The 22,944-nt window shown below is 44.8% G+C and overlaps 1 protein-coding gene and 1 non-coding gene across 3 annotated transcripts in view; one reads left to right on the top strand and one right to left on the bottom strand.

Annotated features, from left to right (window-relative positions):
• Positions 1–21,922, bottom strand: part of USP13 (ubiquitin specific peptidase 13) — a 119,117-nt gene extending 97,195 nt beyond the window's left edge. The window contains exon 1 of one of the 2 annotated variants that reach the window (XM_032630784.1): positions 21,587–21,922. In XM_032630784.1, coding sequence (XP_032486675.1) covers positions 21,587–21,754 — 168 coding nt within the window. In that variant the 5' untranslated portion in view covers positions 21,755–21,922. The remainder of the gene's footprint in view (positions 1–21,586) is intronic. The other variant, XM_032630785.1, reaches the window with a different exon arrangement.
• On the top strand, positions 2,329–2,505 carry LOC116753726. The gene has a single exon (XR_004349827.1). It is a non-coding gene; the product is annotated as a small nucleolar RNA SNORA81 (small nucleolar RNA).
• Positions 21,923–22,944: the final 1,022 nt, after the last annotated feature.

Here is a 22,944-nt window from a genome sequence, read left to right as displayed (position 1 = left end):
GCCCACGTGCCTAGAGCCCATGCTCCGCAACAAGAGAAGCCACCGCAATGAGAAGCCCGTGCACTACGAAGAGTAGCCCCCACTCCGCAACTAAAAGCCCGCGTGCAGCAATGAAGACCCAATGCAGCCAAAAATAAATAAATAAATAAATAAATTTTTTTTAAAGTGATTCAGTTATACATATATATATTCTTTTTCATATGCTTCTCCATTATGGTTTATCATGATATTGATTATAGTTCCTTGTGCTATACAGTACAACCTTGTTGTCTATCCATCCTATATATAATAGTTTGTATCTGCTAATCCCAAATTCCCAATCCTTCCCTCCCCCAACCCCTCCCCCTTGGCAACCACAAGTCTGTTCTCTATGCAACGACCATCAGTTCAATGGTTCATCATCGTTCTTCCTCATTGGGCACTGCAAGTCTCCAGAACATACAGTCTTTCTATCCTTTTAGCAGGACTACTGAAGCCCACGCACCTAGAGCCCGTGCTCTGCAACAAGAGGAGCCACCGCAATGAGAAGCCCGCGCACTGCAACGAAGAGTAGCTCCCGCTCGCCGCAACTAGAGAAAGCCCGCACACAGCAACAAAGACCCAACACAGCCAAAAAAAATGACATCACTAGAATAAAATTAGAAAAGTTCTTCAACTAGGGGCAACACATTACATTCACCTGATCAACAGATTAGATAAATATTTTCAAAAGATTTTTTAAATGAACATATTCTTTTGCATAGTCATAATCCTTAAGAAAAAAAATATTGCATCATTATAATGGTCAGCTATTCATTAAGCCCATTAAATTGAGCATCCCATAGTGTGATTTAAATAAAAAAAGAACAACACTTCCATTCTCTTCCAACAAAATGTAATTCGATCAAAAAGAACTCAAACCAGAAGATATAATGGGGGAAATATGAGATTTGTAAGCAGAGGTCCTAAACTGCCACTACTTAGCTCTGTTGCCTAAACAGCTTGTCAGATAGTCTCTGGGCTTCAGTATTTTCCTCAATAAACATGGCTTTAGGGCTTCCCTGGTGGCACAGTGGTTGGGAGTCCGCCTGCCGATGCAGGGGACACGGGTTCATGCCCCGGTCTGGGAGGATCCCACGTGCCGCGGAGCGGCTGGACCCGTGAGCCGTGACCGCTGAGCCTGTGCTCGGCAGCGGGAGAGGCCACGGCAGGGAGAGGCCCGCATACTGAAAAAAATAAAATAAAATAAAATAAACATGGCTTTAGCAATAATTCCCAAGGTTTCGTGAAGTTCAAAGGTGATGAAACACCCTCCATGCTATAAATTATTACATAAACATCGATAATTATTTATTACGAGCTAAAAGGTCTGTGTGCTACGTGTATCTCCTATTACCACAATTATTTTATAATTGGGGGGAGAAGCAGAAGGAAGAAAAAAGTGAGCCTGACAGCCACACAGGCTGGCGATAACAAATATTAATCTGTCAGAAAATGTAGTAGGCAACTAGTGGGAGAAGCAAAAATTAAAAAGCAGAAGAAGAAAAACGTTCAAGCATAGCATTTTTCTGAAGAAAAATATAGAATAGCTATATGATGCGAGAGTATATAATCTCTAAAATAATCATACAATCTTTGCTAATTTCATTGCCAAGAATTTTTTACTTATTAGGGAATTTGATAAAAGTTTAATATGCCAAACATTCAGTCTCAAATCTCTGGAGTCACTTGATATTGTCACAAAGTCCATAATCAAAGAAAAAAATGCTTTGGCACTCATAGATGACCCCACATCGTGAAGGATTCTATTACAAACATCCAAGGACATCTTCCATCCCACATATGGGCTGGCCTCGGAAACAGCATATGCCCCTCTCTAGCGGCTCTGAGATGGAAGCACTGCCCAAGGGACTTCCCAGAAGTTCTAAAAATTCAAGACACACTGAGACAGAAAAACCCTTTAAAAGCTACCCCATATAGAACAAAACACCCCAGTCTAATGAGCTACACTTTCTTCCCTCTTGCCTCATTATTGTCTAAATATTGGTCCTATAAGACTCTTTCACATACAAAATCAATACTCCATGCCATGTGCTCTGAGTGGCTTCTCTCACTAGTGATGACAAGTCTATGCTGACACATCTCAACCAGATTCCTTTGTGACCAAAGCACAGAGACTGGTTTATAGCCTGGGATCAGAGCTAAGCTAATTGACTCTTAAGAGTTTTCAAATCCTCACCCTCATCCTCTCATAGACCACCCACACCCACACTAAGATCACTGCCCCAGAAAGCACTATAAAGCACTTGCCTTCATGTGGCCAATAGTGCAGCCAAGAAATCGGGAAGGACCTTCTTGTATAAGTACTGCTAAAACTGCAGAAACCAAGGATCACATCTTGGTTTTTGTAATAATGCTAGCAGAGTACACACAAGAAAAGTAACTGCACTAGATGGTAAAGACGGGGATGGACCACCTCTTTCTTAATATCCAGTGTCTTTTGTCTTAAGATTTGGTGTGATATGTCTTTAGAAAAAAATTAAAATTTTAAATGTTTTAAAAAAAGGAACCAGGCAGGTTAGAGAACCGTACAAATTGACAGTGAAATGTAGCTCAAAGAATAAGAGGGCAGAATACAAACTAATGCATTTTTCAAGTAATAGTGGTAGAGTGTTTACTAAAATAGATTACAATAAAATTCATATATATTGCGCTAATTTTTAAACAAATGGTAGCATAAGAATGGAGATTCCAAACATATATTCATTCTATGATAATTGCTTAATATACGTCAAACCACAAGATACACAAAAATAAGCGGGGGGTAGAAATCACTAATAAAAGTTACTGGGAGAGTTACACAGCAGTATAGAAGAAAATTAATCTAGATACACATCTTACACCAAACACTATAACGAGGTCCAGATAGATCCAGGAGAAAAGCATCTAAAAAACTAGAAAAAAGAGCAGAATAGCCTATTTATCCTACTTGCGAAGGGGAAAATAATTTCTGGCCAAGAAAATATATAATATCAAAAGAGATGGAGTAGTTGAGTATAAAAATGTAAACACTAAAGAACAAGTTTTGCATTACAAAATATAAGGAAAAAACAGAAAAGCAACAATAACAGAATGGGATAAGATGTAAAGTATAATGAAGAAAAGATTATATCCAAACCATGTAAAAAGTGATAAAATTATTGATACAAGATGTCAACATTCAGGTTCAACTTGGTAAGAGCTCGCTGTTGTTTTTTTAAAGATCGTTTAGCTTTAACTATAAGAAAATACTAAAATCAAATCATCACTACCTCCTGAAGTAAGCAATTAAAACAATCTCGAGGCAATTATTCACCTACTAAACTAGCAAAAAGTATTAATATTACACAGCCTGAAGCCGCGGAAAAACCTGTATATTTACTCCCACAATATAAATCGGTTCCACCCTTCTAGAGAGCAATAAAACTGTGACCTTTGACACAGTATTTCTCCTTTGAGTATGACCGCAGGAACCCAACAGTAAGAGAGAGGGAAAAAAACTAATTTGTACAAAAATATTCACAGATGAACTATTTATAATAGGAAAAATTAGCAATGGCCCCAAATAGAGGAACTAAGAACTTGAGACATATAAACACAACAAATACTGTAACATTATTTTAATTGACAAATGTATGAATTCTGTGTAATTGCATACAGAAAATATGTATAGAATTGTGTATAATGTACATACAAAAAATAATGTTCATGGAAAAAGAACACATACTGATGACAAGGAAGAAAAGGGAGAGGGGAAGGGAGGCTGTACGCTGACAAAAACCTGAAATGAAACCGGGGCCACCACATTCAGAAGCTGAGCCATGCATGCATTTGCTCCTTGAGGGCAGGAAAATTGTATCACATTCATTACTGAATTGCAAAAACAGTACCTGAACAGTGCAGAGCAGGACTGGACAAACATGGAACTGCAAGTTTTGTGTAGTTATTTGTCATTTAGTTACACAGTTTAGCCTCTCTCTCTCAAACCAGTCCTCAGTGCCCTCCCGATCTGGATTTAAAATACACTGTGCAGCACAGGCTCGATTTAAACTCTTTGGCATAACTAAACAATGGGAATCATCAAAAGAAAACCGATGGCCGGGCATAGAAAAACAGACTGAGGCACCAGCAGGAATACTCACTTTTCAGGTTTGTTTGGCTAAAGTCATACTCTTAGCAACATGGACACCAGAAATGCACTGTCCCAGCTCTCCTGCCTTCCATAACCAAGCCAGCCTCACATGGTTCTTCAAGACAGCAATGCTGTCTCCACAACCCCTTCCCACCATGGACCCTATCTGGCTCCTACTTCCAGAGGCCACCCAGGCCAGAATGACCAGTGTGTGCTTCTCTGCATGGTCTTAGCTAAAGAAGATTCTAATTATCATTTACATGATGCACTGAACAGAAACGTGACCAAGATGCAAGACTTGATTTCGAAACCTGAAATTACAAGGAAGTCAAGAAATACCACTCAGGGCTTCTCCAAGGCTCCATAACAATTCCCTCTGTCAACTTCTCCCACCCCACGATCAATCCGTAAAAGAGAAGAGCAGCATTAGAAGCCCATGCATTGTTTAAATCCAGTCTTCAATGCATTTCAATACAGATACAAGAGATACAGAGCCATTCACTTATTACTTTATGTTGGATGACCCTGCATACTACTCAGAAGTAACATCAAGGACAAAATCACCTTGTTTTACACTGCTTGCCACTTAAAAGAATATTAAAACACTGGCGAATATAAAGGTCAAGGTTACAACATGTTTCAGAGGAGCAAGTGAACAGTCATTTTAAATAAAAATACACCACACTGTCAATCAGTAGGTGTTTGAAGAACTTTGTTTACGACAGCGTGTTCTTGGAGACCAGCCTCCACTGGAAAACAGGAAGGGAGAGGGAGCCTGTGTGAGCCGCGCACTCAGGAAACAGTGTCCCGCGCAACCCTTGTTTGTATAACATCAGAACAGTGTGGAAAACAAGTGGTCATTGCCTCAAAGAGAAACATGATGTAGGTAGATGGAGTCACAACAAATCCATGACACACACACCCACGCACGAGGGAGACAACAAAAGGGACAAGAACGCAATATTTCCTAGAACACTGATTATTAAATAAATAAATAAATAAATAAATAAAAGGAGAGAAAAGAAATGAACTAAAATAACTGCTTATAATAGTGAAAAGAACTAACCCCCATGCTCAAGAACAGATTTGCTTAGTAATTTACGGTACATCCATGAAACGTAACACTTCTTTAGCCATTTAAAATTGACTTGGGATGAGCATTTACTAATAGGAAAAACTGTACATAGTATTCCTGAGTGAAAAAAGCAAGTAACAAAAGAGTGTGTACGATGTAATATACACATACACGCTCCACAGCACAGGATGTCGTAACAGCATCGGGGAAATAAGGTGTGATTTTTTTTTTTTCTTCACAGTCTTTTGGCATTTTCTAATTTTTCTTTAGGAACATGGATTCACTTTTTATTAATAAAAACAATAATATTTTTCTTAACTGAAAGTATTTAGAATCCAAAAATATATGTGGAATAGAACAGGCAGTCATTCAAATGTTTCCTTTTCTTAAACCAAGCTTTCCTTAGGCTTTCACAACTTCACAGCTTTAAGGGTCTGGATATTCTCGCTGCTCCAAGTAAAAGTGTGGTTTGAAATAACTAAGAGATTATCTCGAAATGAGTAGCTAAGGAAACGTGGGAACACACAAGTAAAGGAGAGGTGATTAGGAAGGCAGACAAGAATGTGATTACAACTGAGAAAAATGAAGCTAATCAAGGACACTGTACCCCAGTCGGATGCCATCCAAGTTTACAGGCGGGGATGGTCTGTGCGGAGTCTGGAAAAGAAGCGATGAGAGAGAATGAGGCTGTGATGTCTTCTCCGGGGTCAAGAGAAGGGGGGCAGGGGGATGTGGGGCAGGAAGTTTATTCAGCTGAGAGAGAGACAAGCAAGCTTGGTGTCCTGATAACATTTACATCCTAGCAAGGAGAGACAGAAAATAAACAGAAAGAGACATAAAAGATAATTTCCGGCAGAGATAAGAGTGATAGAGGAGCCTGAGGGTGGAGACCAGGGAGTTGGGGTCTTGATACAGTGTGACAGGGGTGGAGCATGGGGGGCTCTCCGGGAGGGCTAGATCTCAGGATGAGGGACCAGGCAAGCAAAGTGGAAAGAGAACCCTCTCTAGATGAAAAAGCATGTACAAAAGCCACAACTCCAGGAAAAGCCTGGCTATGTCCTCAAAAGACAGAAAGAAACTCAGGGTGCTGGAGTAGAGGGAGAGGGAGGAGAGGTCTGCAGAGGCAGAAGTGCAGGATGCAAAACCACTGGAGGGTTCCCAGATGAGAAGCGCCACAATCTGATCTACATTTTTAAAGATCACTCTGGGACTTCCCTTGTGGCGCAGCGGTTAAGAATCCACCTGCCAATGCAGGGGACACGGGTTAGAGCCCTGGTCCGGGAAGATCCCACATACCATGGAGCAACTAAGCCCATGCGCCACAACTACTGAGCCTGCGCTTAGAGCCCACGAGCCACAACTACTTAAGTCTGTGTGCCTAGAGTCCGTGCTCCGCAACAAGAGAAGCCACCGCAATGAGAAGCCCGCGCACCACAACGAAGAGTAGCCCCCGCCTGCCCCAACTAGAGAAAAGCCTGCGTGCAGTAACGAAGACCCGATGCAGACATAAATAAATAAATAAATTTATTTATTAAAAAAAAAAAAAGATCACTCTGGCAACAGGAAGAGAATTATGGGGAGAGGATCCAGAGAATACATGATTCCAAGGCTACTGTAAAGTCTAGACCCACGCTGTCCAATACAGTAGCCACTAGGCATATGTGAATGTTTCCATCTAAATTAATTTAAATTAGGTTAAATAAAAAATTCAGTTTCTTCATCGCACTGGACACATTTCAAGAGCTCAGTACACAGTCACATGTGGCTAGGGTTACCATACTGAGCAGTGCAGATATGGAACAATTCCATCATCCCAGAAAGTCCTTTAGACAGCCCTGTCTAAACAAAGCAAGACGGCACCTTAGCCTCTGGGGGTGGCAGAGGAGGGAGCGGGGGCTGGGTTGCTCACGGCAGAGATGGGGAGACTGGGGTAGAGTCAGTCTATAATTTTAGGGTACAGCCCATAAGCATAGAAGACAGAATAGCTGTAGAAGTGTGTGGGAAACGGCAGAATTGAGGTCAACCCCTAACTGCTTTGATTCATTACTTCATAAGACTGCCCACCTCTCTCCGCTTGACTCTTCCTTTCATCAAGCAAGCATCTGCCTATTAATCCAGCCTCTCGGATACTTCCATATCTGAACGGTACATATGAATATTCCAATGACTGGAGCACAGATTCTCCAGTACAATCTGGCTTCTAGAGAAAAACCAACAGACCACAGTTTTAAAATACAAAAATTAAGTACACGCAGATGGGAAGCAAATGCGCAGTCAGAAAGTAAAACGGGGACGTCCCTGGTGGTCCAGTTGTTGGGACTCCATGCTCCTGATGCAGGGGGCCCGGGTTCGATCCCTGGTTGGGGAGCTAGATCCCACATGCATGCCACAACTAAGAGTCCGCAGGCCACAACTGAGAAGTCCGCATGCCGCAACTAAAGATCCCACATGCACAACGAAGATCCCACGTGCTGCAGCTGGGACCCAGCACAGCCAAAATAAATAAATAATTAATAAAAATAAATAAATTAAATTAAAAAAAAAGAAGAAAGTAAAACAAAGTTCCAGATCAAGTGCAGCAAGCACACAGCCCACAGAAAGGGGAAATGTGATAGAGAAAAGCGCTATCAAAAAACAGGCAGTGGTTGAGAGTCCGCCTGCCGATGCAGGGGACACGGGTTCGTGCCCCGGTCCAGGAAGATCCCACATGCCGCGGAGCGGCTGGACCCATGAGCCATGGCCGCTGAGTCTGCGCGTCCGGAGCCTGTGCTCCGCAACGGGAGAGGCCACAACAGTGAGAGGCCCGCGTACCACAAAAAAAAAAAAAAAAAAAATAGGCTGAGGGACTTCCCTGGTGGCACAGTGGTTAAGAAGCCGCCTGCCAATACAGGGGACACGGTTCGACCCCTGGTCCAGGAAGATCCCACAGGCCGCAGAGCAACTAAGCCTGTGCACCACAACTACTGAGCCTGCATGCCACAACTACTGAAGCCCACGTGCCCAGAGCCCGTGCTCTGCAACAAGAGAAGCCACCACAATGAGAAGCCCATGCACCGCAACAGAGTGGCCCCCACTCGCCGCAACTAGAGAAAGCTTGCACACAGCAATGAAGACCCAAAGCAAAAATAAAATAAATAAAATACAGAATACAACATTTGCAAAATCCAAAACCTTGGTTTCAACAGCAAATCCACAGAAATAAATTTGTCCAAATCAGCTAAGTAGAAAAAAACAAACGCATATAATCCCAAGAGACTGTAGCCCTCTGCTAAATGTTGATAAATCATGCTTGTGGCCATGAAGTGTTAAGAAAAAATAGACATGTTAATGCAGTCATGATTCTTCTAGTTTGCTCCAACTTTGACGTTCTCTCTGCAGAGAACTCCTACACCTTACAGCTGCACAGCCTGGTCCCACACGGCTAAAGGCACAGTCCGAGCAGCAAGGTTTTGACACACTATAAATTTACTGTTCCACTGAGGCATCATTTATTAACTTTTTTCCTAAGTATGAAACTAAATCCTTGCTCTGGGTATCTATCTGGAGCAATGAGGATGCTGTCACCTGAACAGCTGGGAAGGGTTTGGGCAGGACATGAGGAAGAGCAGCTACTACGATGCTCAGAGGACAAATGGGCAAAATAAAAATCGTCCGAGAATGAAGACACTGAGGTGAGCATCTTCAGCAGCACTGAACTGAAGCTATAATCCATCTAAGTAATTCCCAGCTTACAGCTAAAAAAAAATGTGAAACCACCTTGTCAAAGGTAAAAACCTCTATAGTCTTTTCTTATTATTTTTAAGAATAGATGGCTCGGGCTCCCCTGGTGGCACAGTGGTTGAGAGTCCGCCTGCCGATGCAGGGGACGTGGGTTCGTACCCCGGTCCGGGAAGATCCCACATGCCGCGGAGCGGCTGGGCCTGTGAGCCATGGCCGTTGAGCCTGCGCGTCCAGAGCTTGTGCTCCGCAACGGGAGAGGCCACAACAGTGAGAGGCCCAAGTACCGCAAAAAAAAAAAAAAAAAAAAAGAATAGATGGCTTTCTTCAGGATGCATTTCCCCTGATAAACTACATTAAACATGAAGATTAGGTTTCCAGGCTAACCCATAAAAAGTCCATCAGTATGAGCTGAAGCTGAGTATGAATAACACCCCTGAACAGAGCTCCCCCACAAAGGAGGCTAGCAAACACTCAACGCCCAAGGCTTTTGCTACCAGACAGAGCCTCACAAAGAATTACCAAGTACAGGACGTCCCTCTATGGCAACCCCAAGACCCTATAAATTCCATTTCACCTTCTTCTCGGAGGGATCCCCCCACTACCTCCCACTAAAGAGAAGGATAGCAATAAGTAGTATTCCACGGGCAGCCATAAGTACCACAAACCCTGCAAGGTAGGTAGTACAGAAGGGAAAACCAAGGCTTAGAGAAAGTCAGTGAAATTAAGGCACTTGCTGAAGTCCTGTTTCTGTGAAGTAGTAAGAAGGGGGGCGGACCGGGACCCAGGCCAGTCTGGCCCCCCAAGTGCTACCGGGTTCAACTGAGAGGCAGATGTCGTTTTGGTGGCAGGAGCTAAGTGGGCGGCTGGCAGTAAGCACAGGCCATTGTAGGGGCATGGGGAAAAGAGCAGTTTCTTCCTTTATTTCAAGGCTGTATCATTGCAAGAAAGCAGAAGGGAGCCACCCCACTGCAGTGAGTAGCCTGGGCCGGGTGCTCTGCCAGGCTTTCCTGCAAGGGAGGGGAGAAGCTGGAGCAGGCCCTGACAGCTCCACTCCCCAAACTCAGGACAGCCGGAGGGGACTTCCCTGGTGGTCCAGTGGTTAAGACTTCACCTTCCAAGGCAGGGGCTGCGGGTTCGATCCTGGGTCTAGGAGCTAAGATCCCACATGCCTCGCGGCCAAGAAACCACAACATGAAACAGAAGCAGTATTGTAACAAATTCAATAAAAGACTTTAAACATGGTCCACATCAAAAAAAAATCTTAAGAAAAAAGGACAGGACACCTGAGTCCTTGGAGTTAGCCTTTCCAGGCTGACAGCTCCCTGACAACAGCAGCGGCAAGACCCACCGGGTGGGGCTCCGAGATGCTAGGGAAGCAGCTGTAGGGTTTGACGGCCCCCACGGTGCACGCACCCTCATCAACTTCAGCCATTAAACTGGATCCATCAGTGGTCCCGCTCTGCTGGTTGGGGTTCTGGAGAGAGAGCCCACACCAACTGAGGCTGCTTCCAAGGCCTCAGGCTGGAAATACTGCCCCGGGCTCCCGTCTGAGTTTCTCTGGAACTTGGGCCAATCGGTGGGAGGGCCAGAGGCCTGTGCCAGTCGCTGCTTCCTCAACAACCTGGGGGGCAAAGATCCCAGGAGCAAAGAGGTGGGGCCCTGAGGTCCATCAAAAGGAAGGGTTACTCACAAATCCAGGGTCTCTAACCTAGGGGCTGCCAAACTCTGCAATCCGAACCCTGACGTCTGAGCTCCAAGCCAGTCAGTCCCCCCAGTTTTCCCTGTGGGCGCCTCACCTTCCTCATCTATGACCTTGATACACTCCACCTCCCAGGGTACCGGCTGTGAAGTCATCTTTAACTCCTCCCATTTCTCACCCACTGCATATTCAGTCACTAAGTTGAGCCATATCTTTCATCAAAATCTCTACCGAGTTTAGTCCCAACACCCCACCATCTCTATCCCCACTGCCATCACCCTCAGGAAAGCGCCCCCCTCCGATATTACAAGAGACTCCTAGTTGAATTCCGATTCAAGGTCTCCCTACCTCCCAACCTATTCCTCATTCCACTTCCAGAACAGCCACACCAAATAACCACGGCCTCGTGCTGTTCCCTTGCTCTTAACTGGCCTGCTCATCCGGCCTAAACTTATCAAGACAATCTCCTTCACAACCCACAGAAGTCCCAGCCTTGCTTTCCAGTCTCCCCAGTAATCCTCTCTTCCATAAGCCAGTGAAGGCTCTCATTTACATGCCAAGCTTGGTGCCACCCCCACACCTTTGTCTGCCCTCCTCCCAAATGCCACCTTTTCAGATCCCATCCAGTTGTCCAGGCCGATAACTCTTCCAGACTTTCCTGATTACTCCTGTGCCTGAAATCTCCATTCACACGTTACAAGTGCCACACGGTTCAAAACTTAAATATCCTATAAGTGCTTCAGGGTCTAACCTGATGACATATCAGGGCTTACGTCCCATCTCTGTCACATACTGAGATGTCTGTACACGTCTTTGAACAAGCTACCTAACTTCCCTGACTCTCAGTTTCCTCTCTGTAAAACAGGGCAAAAATAGTGATTATCACTTATAACAGGTTACAATTGTAATTAAATGAGATGTTATATATAGAAGTACCTAGGACAGTACTTGACTCATTATAGACACTCGAAATCAGTGCTCACACTCCACTATAATAGAAAGATCCAGATCATACTCTCCTTTCCTGTGGTCCTCTGTTTCTCTCCTAATACTAACACGTCCCCAGTAGCACCTAGCACAGTCCTGGGGGCATAAGAGGCACTAAATAAGTATTAGTACTTGCTAATTAACACAAAACAAAATGTTTTATTATTTATCTTATTACAGGAAGCACATGCTATTCAGCAACATCTCTAGTCTGGAGTCACGTTCAGATTCATTAAATTCTTATTATTGCCTTGTCCTGCTGTTCCAGCTCTAAAAATAGGTGCTCTCGTTCACATCTGCCCTGCACATGGGGACAACGGGTGTCCTGGGCTGATCATGAGCAGCAGCACAGAGGCCTGGGCGACACCCACAGACACCAGCTCTCTTGTCACCTCCCCGAGGGGCACCATGTGTGATCACTTCTACCAAGATCCTGGGGCATCTAGAATCATAATACACAAAATACTCAGCAAGTACCCAAGACACATTTCTCTAGCTTTTCAAGGGTCCAGCTTACGACTTTCCAGACAATATGATAAAGTAAAAATACAGCATTGGTTATTTTTTGTTTGTTTGTTTGTTTTTTGCAGTAGGTGGGCCTCTCACTGTTGTGGCCTCTCCCGTTGTGGAGCACAGGCTCCGGACGCGCAGGCTCAGTGGCCCTGGCTCATGGGCCCAGCCGCTCCGCAGCATGTGGGATCTTCCCGGACCGGGGCACAAACCCGTGTCCCCTGCATCGGCAGGCGGACTCTCAACCACTGCGCCAAGAGGGAAGCCTGGCATTGGCTATTTTTAATAACCTTTTTTATTCCAAAATGCATGCTCATGATTTTTTTTAAAACAGAAAAGATAAAGCCTTACTAGCACAGGTTCCCAAACGGCACAGTTTTCAATCCTTAATTCTCTAAGACCTCAGCTATTCTGTGTCTTCAACAATCAGTATCCCAACCACGATAGAGATGGACAAAGTGCTTTGAAAGCACAGGAAAATAATTCTCTAACGCAGCTTGGCGGGTGTGGGGAAGCCCCCAGGAGAACACCTGAGCTGGTTTTTAAGGATCGGTGGGGTTTTCAGGGGGTGAGGGGTTGGGAGAGGGCATTCCATTCCAAGCACAGGCCAACGTATGGAGGGATGAAAGCATGGGGCATCTGAAGAACACAAAGGTGCTAAGGGACAACACTGGCAAGGAAAGTTGGATCAACGTGGTAAATTGACTTGTTTGCTCTGTTAGAAAAGTCTGAACAGTGCCACTGAAAATTCCTAGGCAGGGAAGACATGGTAAGACCCATGTTCTAGAGAAACAACTGGGAGTGCAATGTGACAGATAAAAGGGAGGCAAGGTGGTCAGTTAAGAGGCTTCCGCAAGAGTCCATCCAGGCAAGAGGTGATGAGGGCCTGAGCCGTGGCAGTGGAGAAGGAGAGAGGAGGTCAAGCCGGAACCCAGTCACTAATGGAAAATGACATAAAAGAGACAGGGATACACCTATGTCCACAGCAGTATTATTCAAATAGCCAAACGGTGGAAGCCACCCAAGTGTCCACTGATAGCTGAATGGATAAACGGAATGTGGCGTATACATACAATGGACTATTATTCAGCTTTAAAAGGGAAGGAAATTCTGACACATGCTACAACATGGATGAACCGTGAAAACAAGGTAAGTGAAATAAGCCAGTCACAAAAGGATAAATTCTGTATGATCTCACTTACATAAGGAACCTAGAGCAGTCAAATTCATAGAGACAGAAAGTAGGATGGTGGTTGCCAGGGGCTGGGAAGAAGGAGGAATGGGGAATTATAGTTGAATTGGGAAAGAGTTTCAGTTGTGCAAGATGAAGAGTTCCAGAGATGGATAGTGGTGACGGTTGCACACAACAATGGGAATGTACTTAATACCACTGACGTGTATACTTAAAATGGTTAAGATGGTAAATTTTCTGTTGTATTTTACACAGCTGTTTAAAAAGAGAGAGAGGGAGAGGGAGGTAGAGTGGATGGCATTGTACATCTCCCAGCCTGGGGCACTAAATGAATGGCAGCACCTTGAACTGAGCTCCAGTCCACAGGAAGAATGTAGTGGAGAGAAAAGAGAATTCAGAGACGCACAGATGTCCAGGTTCAACGTGAGCTGAGAATACAAACTCTCCAAAGGCTCCCTGACAGGATCAGCATCATCTCTTACAATCCCAGACTCTAAAAATGACAGAACTTTAATGGGTAATTAACTACTGCCAAAAAGAGCCAGCAAGTGACTTCTTGATTATTAGATTAGAAAAGCAGGACTCTAGGGTACATAGGGCAGATTACACACATATGTCAATTTCACCCCTTTCTGAAACCCAAATAAAAGAACACTTAAGTGATTTTTTTAAAACATAAACCACAAACCTGGAAACTGTGCTGTAGATGGGGTAAGCACTAAAAAGACTAAGATGAGCTGATAAAGCCGAATCCTAGCCCTGCAGGAGGAAAAGCCAAGATTCTATCTGATTTACACCCCAGAATTTCCAAAAGACTCCAGAAGACTCCAGGTTACTCTGAAATTGGGGTAAAAAGGAGCTAAAATAAGGAGGAAAGGTTGAAAATCTATGTAGGTACCACTCAGCGCCCCAAATCCCTCCTGCACACCAGCAAACTACTGATTTATTCTCTAAAGCAGGTATAAACAAAGGATTCAGGTCTGCGGGACAGTGGGCTCAGTTAAGAACAGGGGTACCATAACACATGGAGAATTAGACACGTATGTGTAATGTACATGTATCAGTACAGAACGGGTTAGAAAATACAAACTATTCTAGGTATTTCAGGCAGGAAGGGATTTACTACAGGAAATTAGAGGCTTACAGAATCATGGGAAGAGCTATGAGAGCCAAGGTCAGAGAAACTACCACTCAAGTTCAAGAAATCAGGATGTACAAGCATCACAAGCAACTGAACAGAGGATCCCAGCTCCCCCAAGACTGATGTGTCTTTGAGTCCCAGAAGGACATTCAGAAACTGACTGGAAAATCTCACATCTGCATTGTGAATTATGCAATAGCAATAGTGGCTTCTCCTTCTCTTTCGCCTTCCAAGTCTCTCTGGCAGAACCAAAATCAGAATCCTGCCATCAAAGGATTCTGGGAAATGCAGTGTCCATGTTCCCAGCTCCTGCAACACGGGAGAAGGCTTAGCAAAACAGGGATAGGGTTGAGAACCAAGAGACAATATCCAGCTGGTATTCTATACCCATATGCTGAGACCACCCTCATCCTCTTTTGCTCAGCTCCCCTGAGTCCTGGCAGACAGGTCTTCAGTTTCCAGGCAATAGATGACAGAAGTCTCCTAACCCGTGGTCAAAGGAAAAAAATCAGGATGCTAAAATGTAAGGTTCCCCAAAGAAACAGCCCAGCCAGATGATCCTACGGTAAAGCTGATATTCAAAAGAATAAAGAATTCTCATCTCTAAAAGAGCCAATAATTTGAGCCCAAGTAGTTGCAATTGTTTTCAAAAGGAGTCAAATTCTCTAAATTTTAATTTGCTTTAAGAAGAATGTATGTGTGGAATATGACATTATGGTTGAGCTAAGATTAACAATAAATTATTCAATCACCACAATGTGAAAATGTGAACCCACAGAAACCTCAGTGCAGGTGGGGTATGTCACTGGAGTAACCAGTTGTACTTGCCTAAACTCTAGAACTTTGGTTTTCAAAGTATGGCCTGGGAACCCTGTGATGCCCCAAGACCCTTCAAGTGATCTGGGAGGTCAAAACTATTTTCATAATGAACTCATTTGCCTTTATCACTCACATGCTCTCATGGGCATTTTTCCGAGTCTATGTGACATCCGATGACATCATCACTCTAATAAGCTAATGGAATGGAAGTTGTTTTTTCTGTCTTAATTTCTAATATGGTAAATGTCAATAGATAGAAACCACATAAAAGCTCTTTGGGGTCCTCAAAAATATTTGAGTATAAAGGAGCCAAAAAGCTTGAGAATTGTTGCTGTAAAACAACTTTTTAGTTAGTTGATTTTGGAAGGGAACTTTTGATATGTGAAACCAATTAGACTTAGTTTAAGTTTATATCTTCCAAGAGAAAAAAAAAACAATCTGTAAGTTCCTAAATTTTGCTTTACTATCTTATATCTACTTATCCATCAGGAGGAGGATTTTTCCACATAGACCCAAATTAAATTATTTTTTTCCCCTGGGAAACAACTAAACACCATGATAGCAAGTCTCATTGCCCAGAAGGCAGCATACACAGCACAACAGTAAAGAGCAGTCCCTACAGGGACTCAGATACTTGTACACCACTGATCACAGCAGCTTTATTCATGAGAGCCAAAAGGCAGAAACAGCCCAAATGTCCATTGACAGATGAATGGATAAAGAAAATGTGGCCTATACAAAATATAGACTATAATTTGGCCTAAAAAAGGAAGGAAATTCTGATACATACTGCAACATGGATGAAGCTCTTGAAGATATACTAAGTGAAATAAACCAGACACAAAAGGACAAATACTCTATGATCCCACTTATATGAGGTACCTAGAATAGGCAAATTCATAGAGACAGAAAACAGAACAGTGGTTACCATAGGCTGGAAGTAGGGAGGAAGGGAAGTTATTGCATCATGGGTATAGAATTTCAGTTTGGGATGATAGAAAAGTTCTGGAGATGGATGGTGGTGATGGTTACACACGATGCGAATGTATTTATGGCACTGAACTGTACAATTAACATGGTTAAATTGGTATAAATAAAGAAGAAAAAAGCAGAGATTCTAGAGCCAGATAACCTGGATTCAAATCTCAGCTCTACCACTTATAGTTTGTGTGAATTTTGTGCTTTGGTTTCCTCATCTGCAAAATGATAATAATATACAGCATAGGGTTGTTGTGAGGATTACATGAGTTAATATATGAATAAATATATGCTTAGAATGCTGCCTGGCAACTAGCAAGTGCCCCATCACTGGCTCTCAAACTTTAGCACGGGTCAGGATCACCTAGAAAGCTTATTCAAATACAGATAGCTAGACTCCATCCCAGAGTATCTGTCTCAGTGGGTCTGGGATGGGACTCAAGAATTTGCATTTCTAACAGGTTCTCAAGACATGCTGGCACTGCTGGTCCAGGAAGCACACTTTGAGAACCACCGCTCTGTACAAATATTAGCTGTCATTATTATTATTAGCAATGTCTGAGGTAGTAGCAGGCAGATAGATAAGTACTCGTAGAAGGAAGAACAGAAAGACAGAAGTACACTCCTGTGTCGCTCCTCTATTCACAGAATACTTCACTTCTGGTCACCGAATGTGAGGGGCAGGGTGGACCCCTCAGGAAGCAACTCTCCATCTCTCTGTAGACACTGAGTACCCCACAATTTAACTCAGCTCTGACACTACCTAGAGACACCATCACATTCCACAGGTTAAGGGCTCAGTCCCACAAGGCTGCCTCCCCCTGCCCCCCTACTTTAATCTTTTTTTGTTTTGCAGTACGCGGGCCTCTCGCTGTTGTGGCCTCTCCCGTTGCGGGGCGCAGGCTCCGGGGGCGCAGGCTCAGCGGCCATGGCTCACAGGCCCAGCCGCTCCGCGGCATGTGGGATCTTCCCGGACCAGGGCACGAACCCGTGTCCCCTGAATCGGCAGGCGGACTCTCAACCACTGCACCACCAGGGAAGCCCTGCCCCACTACTTTAGACACCAGTTGCAAGTCCAGGTTATCACCTGTGCTTCTGAAGGACTGACTATAAATAGTAGGTGCCCACGACCCCCTCCACAGGTTCAATTAATTTGCTAGAGCGGCCCACAGAACTCAGAAAAACAACTTACTTACTGGATTATCAGTTTATTACAAAGGATGTTAAAGGATACCAGTGAACAATTAGAAGAAGAGATACGCAGGGCAGGGTATAGGGAATGGGGCATGGTGTTCCTGTGCCCTCCCAGCACCCTCCAAACCCCACAATTCAGGGATTTTTGTTGTTGTTGTCTTCCTTAGATAGGCAAGAATGACTAAATCATTGGCCGCTGTCGATTATGTCAATCTCCAGTTCCTCTCCCCTCCCGGGAGGTGAGGAGGGGCTGTAAGTTCCTACCTTCTAATCACTTGGTTGGTTCCCCTGACAACCAGCCCATTCTTAGGAGTTTTCCAAAAGCCCCTAGCACAAACTCAGGTGTGGCTGAAAGGGGATTGTTTAAGGATAACAAAAGACACCTTCATGGCTCTTATCACTTGGGAAATTCCAAGAGTTTTAGGAGCTCTGTGCCAGGAAAAGGGTCAAAGACCAAATATATATTCCTTATTGTAAATCACAATATCAATATTGTAAATCACAATTTCATATTTTCCTACAAGAAGATGATCTCAAAGCCTTTCCCGCTGGATTTTGTTTCCCAAAATAAACAGACTGTATACCAAAGCCCTTATCTCGGTCTTCAGTTGACCCCAGCTGAGACAGGGCATAAGGTAAGCTCCCCACTCTCAGACAGGTGGGGAGGGGCATAATTAGCACCAGAGTGGCCCAGCTCCTCTCCTACCTAATGCTTCGTACCAAGTAGATGTTTTAGAGCTACAAGTTAAATGCGTAAAAGAAAATAAAATGATGGCAAACTATAGAAGACAGACCATAACTGCTGTGTTATAAGACACAGACCCTAAGTAATGTAGGCTTCAGAGGAAAGGATGAAGTTTGAAGCAGAAGACAAATAGAGGAAGGTGGTCCTAGAAAAGGAAATGAGCCTTAACACACTGAAGACCCAGAGACTGGACTCCCCAGAGCTGACAACCTAGAAAGTGAGAAGAGGTGGGACAAGGTACATTCAGATGAAGGAAGGGCTCAATAACTAAGGAGATGAGAGTAGATTTTACATGGTGGTTCATGAAGGCTTGTGAGCAGAAATATGAACCAATTTCCCCACTCAGCCACACCAAACTTTCTACATAACCCCTGACAACCAAACACCTGGGCTTACAACATGTGATTAACTCTTTTATCTCTTTCTTTTCTTCCTATGGTGATTACTAATTGGCCAGGTGCACTTTATGTATTAATTTATCTAATCCACAAAACAGCCCCATGAGGTAGGTTCTATGATTGTCCCCATTTTACAGATGGAGAAACTGGGGCACAGAGAAGTTACACAGCTGGGTGACAGAGCTGGGATTCAAACCCTGCCAGTCTGGCTCTCTCTTTCACATCTGTCCCCACAACAAAGTAACCACTTTCTACATGATAGATTCCTTTCCCAATGTTTCCCATATGTTGTATCCTTACCATTTTCAGAACCCGTAACCACAGGTAATCTGTATATCTCCTACACGTTCATTGAGTTCCTGGCATATATACCAGATGCTGCACCAGCTGCTGGGAATACAAAGATACAAAGTCCCCATTCTCCAGGAAGTTCCCATCACAGATCTTGCAAGATGAACCAAGTTATGGAGAGGTGAACCTACAGGTCGAGGTGAGAAGGTGGGCCTGGGATGAAACCAAATTGGTAGGTGAAAAAACAATCCTCACCCATCCCAGAAGAACTGTTACTTGAGCTGGAATGTTGTTCTCCTATTTATTTCTATGCATCTTTATCTAAGACCATTTTCAAAAGTATCCAATGCAAGGATGACTATTTTTTCCACTCAAATGGTTTTGGTCCTTTGTCTACCACAGTCCTATAGCACTGGTGGATTAAAGTCTGCTGTGTTTGGCACCAATGGATTTTGCTCTGTATGGTTCTTATAGACACACATGTATGAGTTGGCACATAGTAGGTGCTCAAGAACCCTTATGGGGTTCATGATGAAGTGTTAAGGACCATAGGGAAAGATCTGGAATTATCATGCACTGTGCTTTAATATAATTTGTTATAAAACCTTCTTTCTCTTCCTCCCTTGAAACAGGAAATATACTGATGCACCGGCATTGTAAATAAGCCTAGTCTTCCCCAAAGAAGTACTGTGATATGAATGAAATCATCAGTTTACACTGGACAAGATGCTTCTAGAATAGCGTTTGGCACACAGTAAGCTCCCAATAACTATTTGTGGAAGTGAATTAAAATAATAAGCTTGGGCTTCCCTGGTGGCGCAGTGGTTGAGAGTCCGCCTGCAGAGGCAGGGGACGCGGGCGGGTTCGTGCCCCGGTCCGGGAGAATCCCACATGCCGTGGAGCGGCTGGGCCCGTGACCCATGACCACTGAGCCTGCGCGTCCGGAGCCTGTGCTCCGCAGCAGGAGAGGCCGCAACGGTGAGAGGCCCGCGTACCGCAAAAAAATAAATAAATTTAAAAAAATAATAAGCTTTTTTTTCACACCTGCCTTACACTATAATGTGGCAAAGACTTCCAATAACAAAGTTCGTAAGAAGAATTTGAAGAGTAACCCAGATCAAACATAGAAAAAGCAGTTTTACCCACTTCACATGTGTTATCCTAAAAGAATTAGGCTACTTTCTTCCTGGCGTTCACAATCTGCAGATGGCTTAAATTAATTACGGTCATCCCTCTCCACCTTTAAAAGCTATTAGTGGAAACCTGCCCAACACTAGACACAAAATCTGAAAATGGCATTCTCAAATACTTTGTGGATAACAGGATTTAATGACACTGCTGACCGTCACATTAAATAGTGTGATCACAATACGCTAAGTATTAAATATAACCATTTCATTCCACTCTACACAGACCTTTTAGAAAGAAAAAAATTAGTAATGAACAAATGAGATGTTTATCTCCCAAATGATCTGGAATTAACAAAAAAGAAAAATTAAATATCACAGAGGATACTAATTCTGGGACTTCAGTGTATACAAAACAAAAAGGCTTTGAAATCAGCTGAAATCAACTCACAACATAATAAAGGATACTTTGGAACATTTGCCGCTCATTTGGCTGTTTTTTTTTCCGCCAATACATAATATGGATAAAATGTGTTAGACTATTGTTGTGAAACCTACCTCAGTCCCTCCATCCATGCACCTCCCTTTTGCATTGAGATCTGCCCAGTGACACATGAGCTCTAAAGTGGGTGGATAAAAATAACCTGATCCTCAAAAAGACATGATAAACGCCAGACAGCTGAGTCACTTTGAAGCCCATTTTGACTCCCGAAAGGGACATTCACCCTCCTTTTCCTTCTCACACTTACACATACAACCTGGTGAAAAACACCACCAACAGCCCTGGGTGGAAGGCGGTGATGCGTCTTCACTTCCCCCTCCAGTCTCTGAGGTCACGACTCGCGACTGAACTTTTAATAATTTATACTATTGCATTTCAAAGTGACTCATTTAGAGAAAGAAGCGGAAAGGCTTAAGGAAACCGTAGTAATCCAGCAGACCCCCTATTTCTGCTGCCCGAGTGGAAGCACCCGAAGGTTTCTTCTGACATTCTGACGTAAAGAAAAGGAGTGGGGAGAAATTTAAAGTGGAGGCAGAAAAGCTCAGAGAGTAAATCATAATTGTCCAGGAGTGGGAATCCCTGGGCAAAGCAAACGGTCCCGGAAAGAGAAGGGGGGGATCAATCACGTCCACCTACCCGCCCTCCGCTGTCGCCCCAAAGAGGACGCAAACCATCTGCAACGTACAGTTAAGATCAGGGAACTCTTCGACTCGATCTACCTTTCAAACGGTGGCGGGGTTTTGGTCAAGCTTCTAGGTACTGGGGCCCTGGCAGCCTAAGAAGCCTGGCGGAGCAAGCCACCGCGGCCGCCCAGTCTTTGGCCTCAGCAGCCTTGGGGCATGCAGCGCCGGGCACCCGGTAGGCACTCACTAAGTGTTTGCTGAACTGCAGTGCCCCTGAGCCAACTCTGGCGCCCGGCGAGGAGGTCCCCGGCTGCCACTGCGCATCTTCTCCCCCCGCTTCACGTGCCGCCGAGTTCGGCTGCTCGCGGCCGCCCCAGGCAGCCCGCACCGCGACCCTCCCCCGAGGCGCCGCCGGCGCCGCCGAGCCTCACTTACGGGGGAGTCGTAGGAGAAGGCGCACTCGTTCTTGTAGACCCTGTCCCCGGACCGAGGCACGCGGATCGTGGGCATGTGGGGCACCAGCAGCTCGCCGATGTCTCCTGCAGCCATCTTCCTATTGCCGCTGCCGCCCGGCATGCCGAACAGGGCGCCCCGGCGCTGCATGGCCGCGGCGCGCACCCAAGCGGAGCGGAGCGCTGGGTCCGCCCGCGGCGGCGGCGGCGGCGGGCTGCGCGGGCGACTGGAGCCGAGCCGGGAAGGGTGGAGAAAGCGGGCCGCGGGGCTGGAGCGGGCACGGGGGGCCTGCGCGTACTGGCGGGCTGGTGGAAGGGACGCTGCTATTTTTAATCCAATGGCGAATCGCCGGCCCAGTTGCAGCGTCAGGCGGGGCGCTGGGGAGGGCCAGCCGCAGCGCGCGGGGAGGGGGAGCTGGAGAGGGGCCTTGCGCCGTGGCCCCGCTCGGCTCCGGGGGCGGAGGGCGAGACCCCGGGCCGCAGGCTCGGAAGTCGAGAGCATGCTGCGGTGGGGCACCACCTCCGTGTTTTCTACCGTAAATCGTTAGGCTGCGAAGGGACAACTCCGAGGCAACCAACACAAAGAGCAGGATTTGAGGTTTTAAAAACCGCTTGCTTTTAAAACATCTGAGGATAACAGCGGGGACTGCCCCTGATTGGGTAGGGGTGGAACTTGAGGTGCAAATCTAGAACCTAACGTCGGGCCCAAATCTAAATTTGTTCTTTGCACTTCAGTGTTAGTCTCACTAAGCCTCATTCCTCACTTTTTTAACATCTAAATCTCGTTAAAAGAGACTAGAGTAGGATCCAGGAAAGATAGATGTGTATTTTTCCAATAATACAGATTTTTCTTACGTATGGGGCAGGGGTATATTTTTCTCTACCTTTGGAAAGTCTTCTGCGAGATTCGAGGTCTCCGCGTTCAGCATTCACCTGACTGATTTGGGATCTTACGTGCACACATGCATCTTCCCTGCCTTTGCACGTCCAATTCCTCAAAATAAATAATAAACATGGTTAGGTTGGGGAGAATGCGGGGTAATAATCTGCAAACAGAGCATGCCTCACAGCATACTCTCATTTTCTCCAAAAAACTCTTAAAATACAGGTTCAATTCCATTGAGCTTCCCTACCTACGCCCAACTTAAAGGGCAGGATACCAGTGATCCCTACCAGTTAATGAAATGGATAAATAGTGACTCAAAATGCTGATTTCTCTGCAAATCAAAACTATAATGAGATACCGCCTCACACTGCTCAGAATGGCCATTATTAAAAAGTTTACAAATAACAAATGCTGGGGAGGGTGTGGAGGAAAGAGAACCCTCCTACACTGTTGGT

This window comes from Phocoena sinus, chromosome 4 (genome assembly GCF_008692025.1).
Source record: "Phocoena sinus isolate mPhoSin1 chromosome 4, mPhoSin1.pri, whole genome shotgun sequence".
In the NCBI taxonomy this organism is placed as follows: Eukaryota; Metazoa; Chordata; class Mammalia; order Artiodactyla; family Phocoenidae; genus Phocoena; species Phocoena sinus.
The sequence above is the reverse complement of the archived record's forward strand: the minus strand, read 5'-3'. Positions and strand labels throughout refer to the sequence as shown.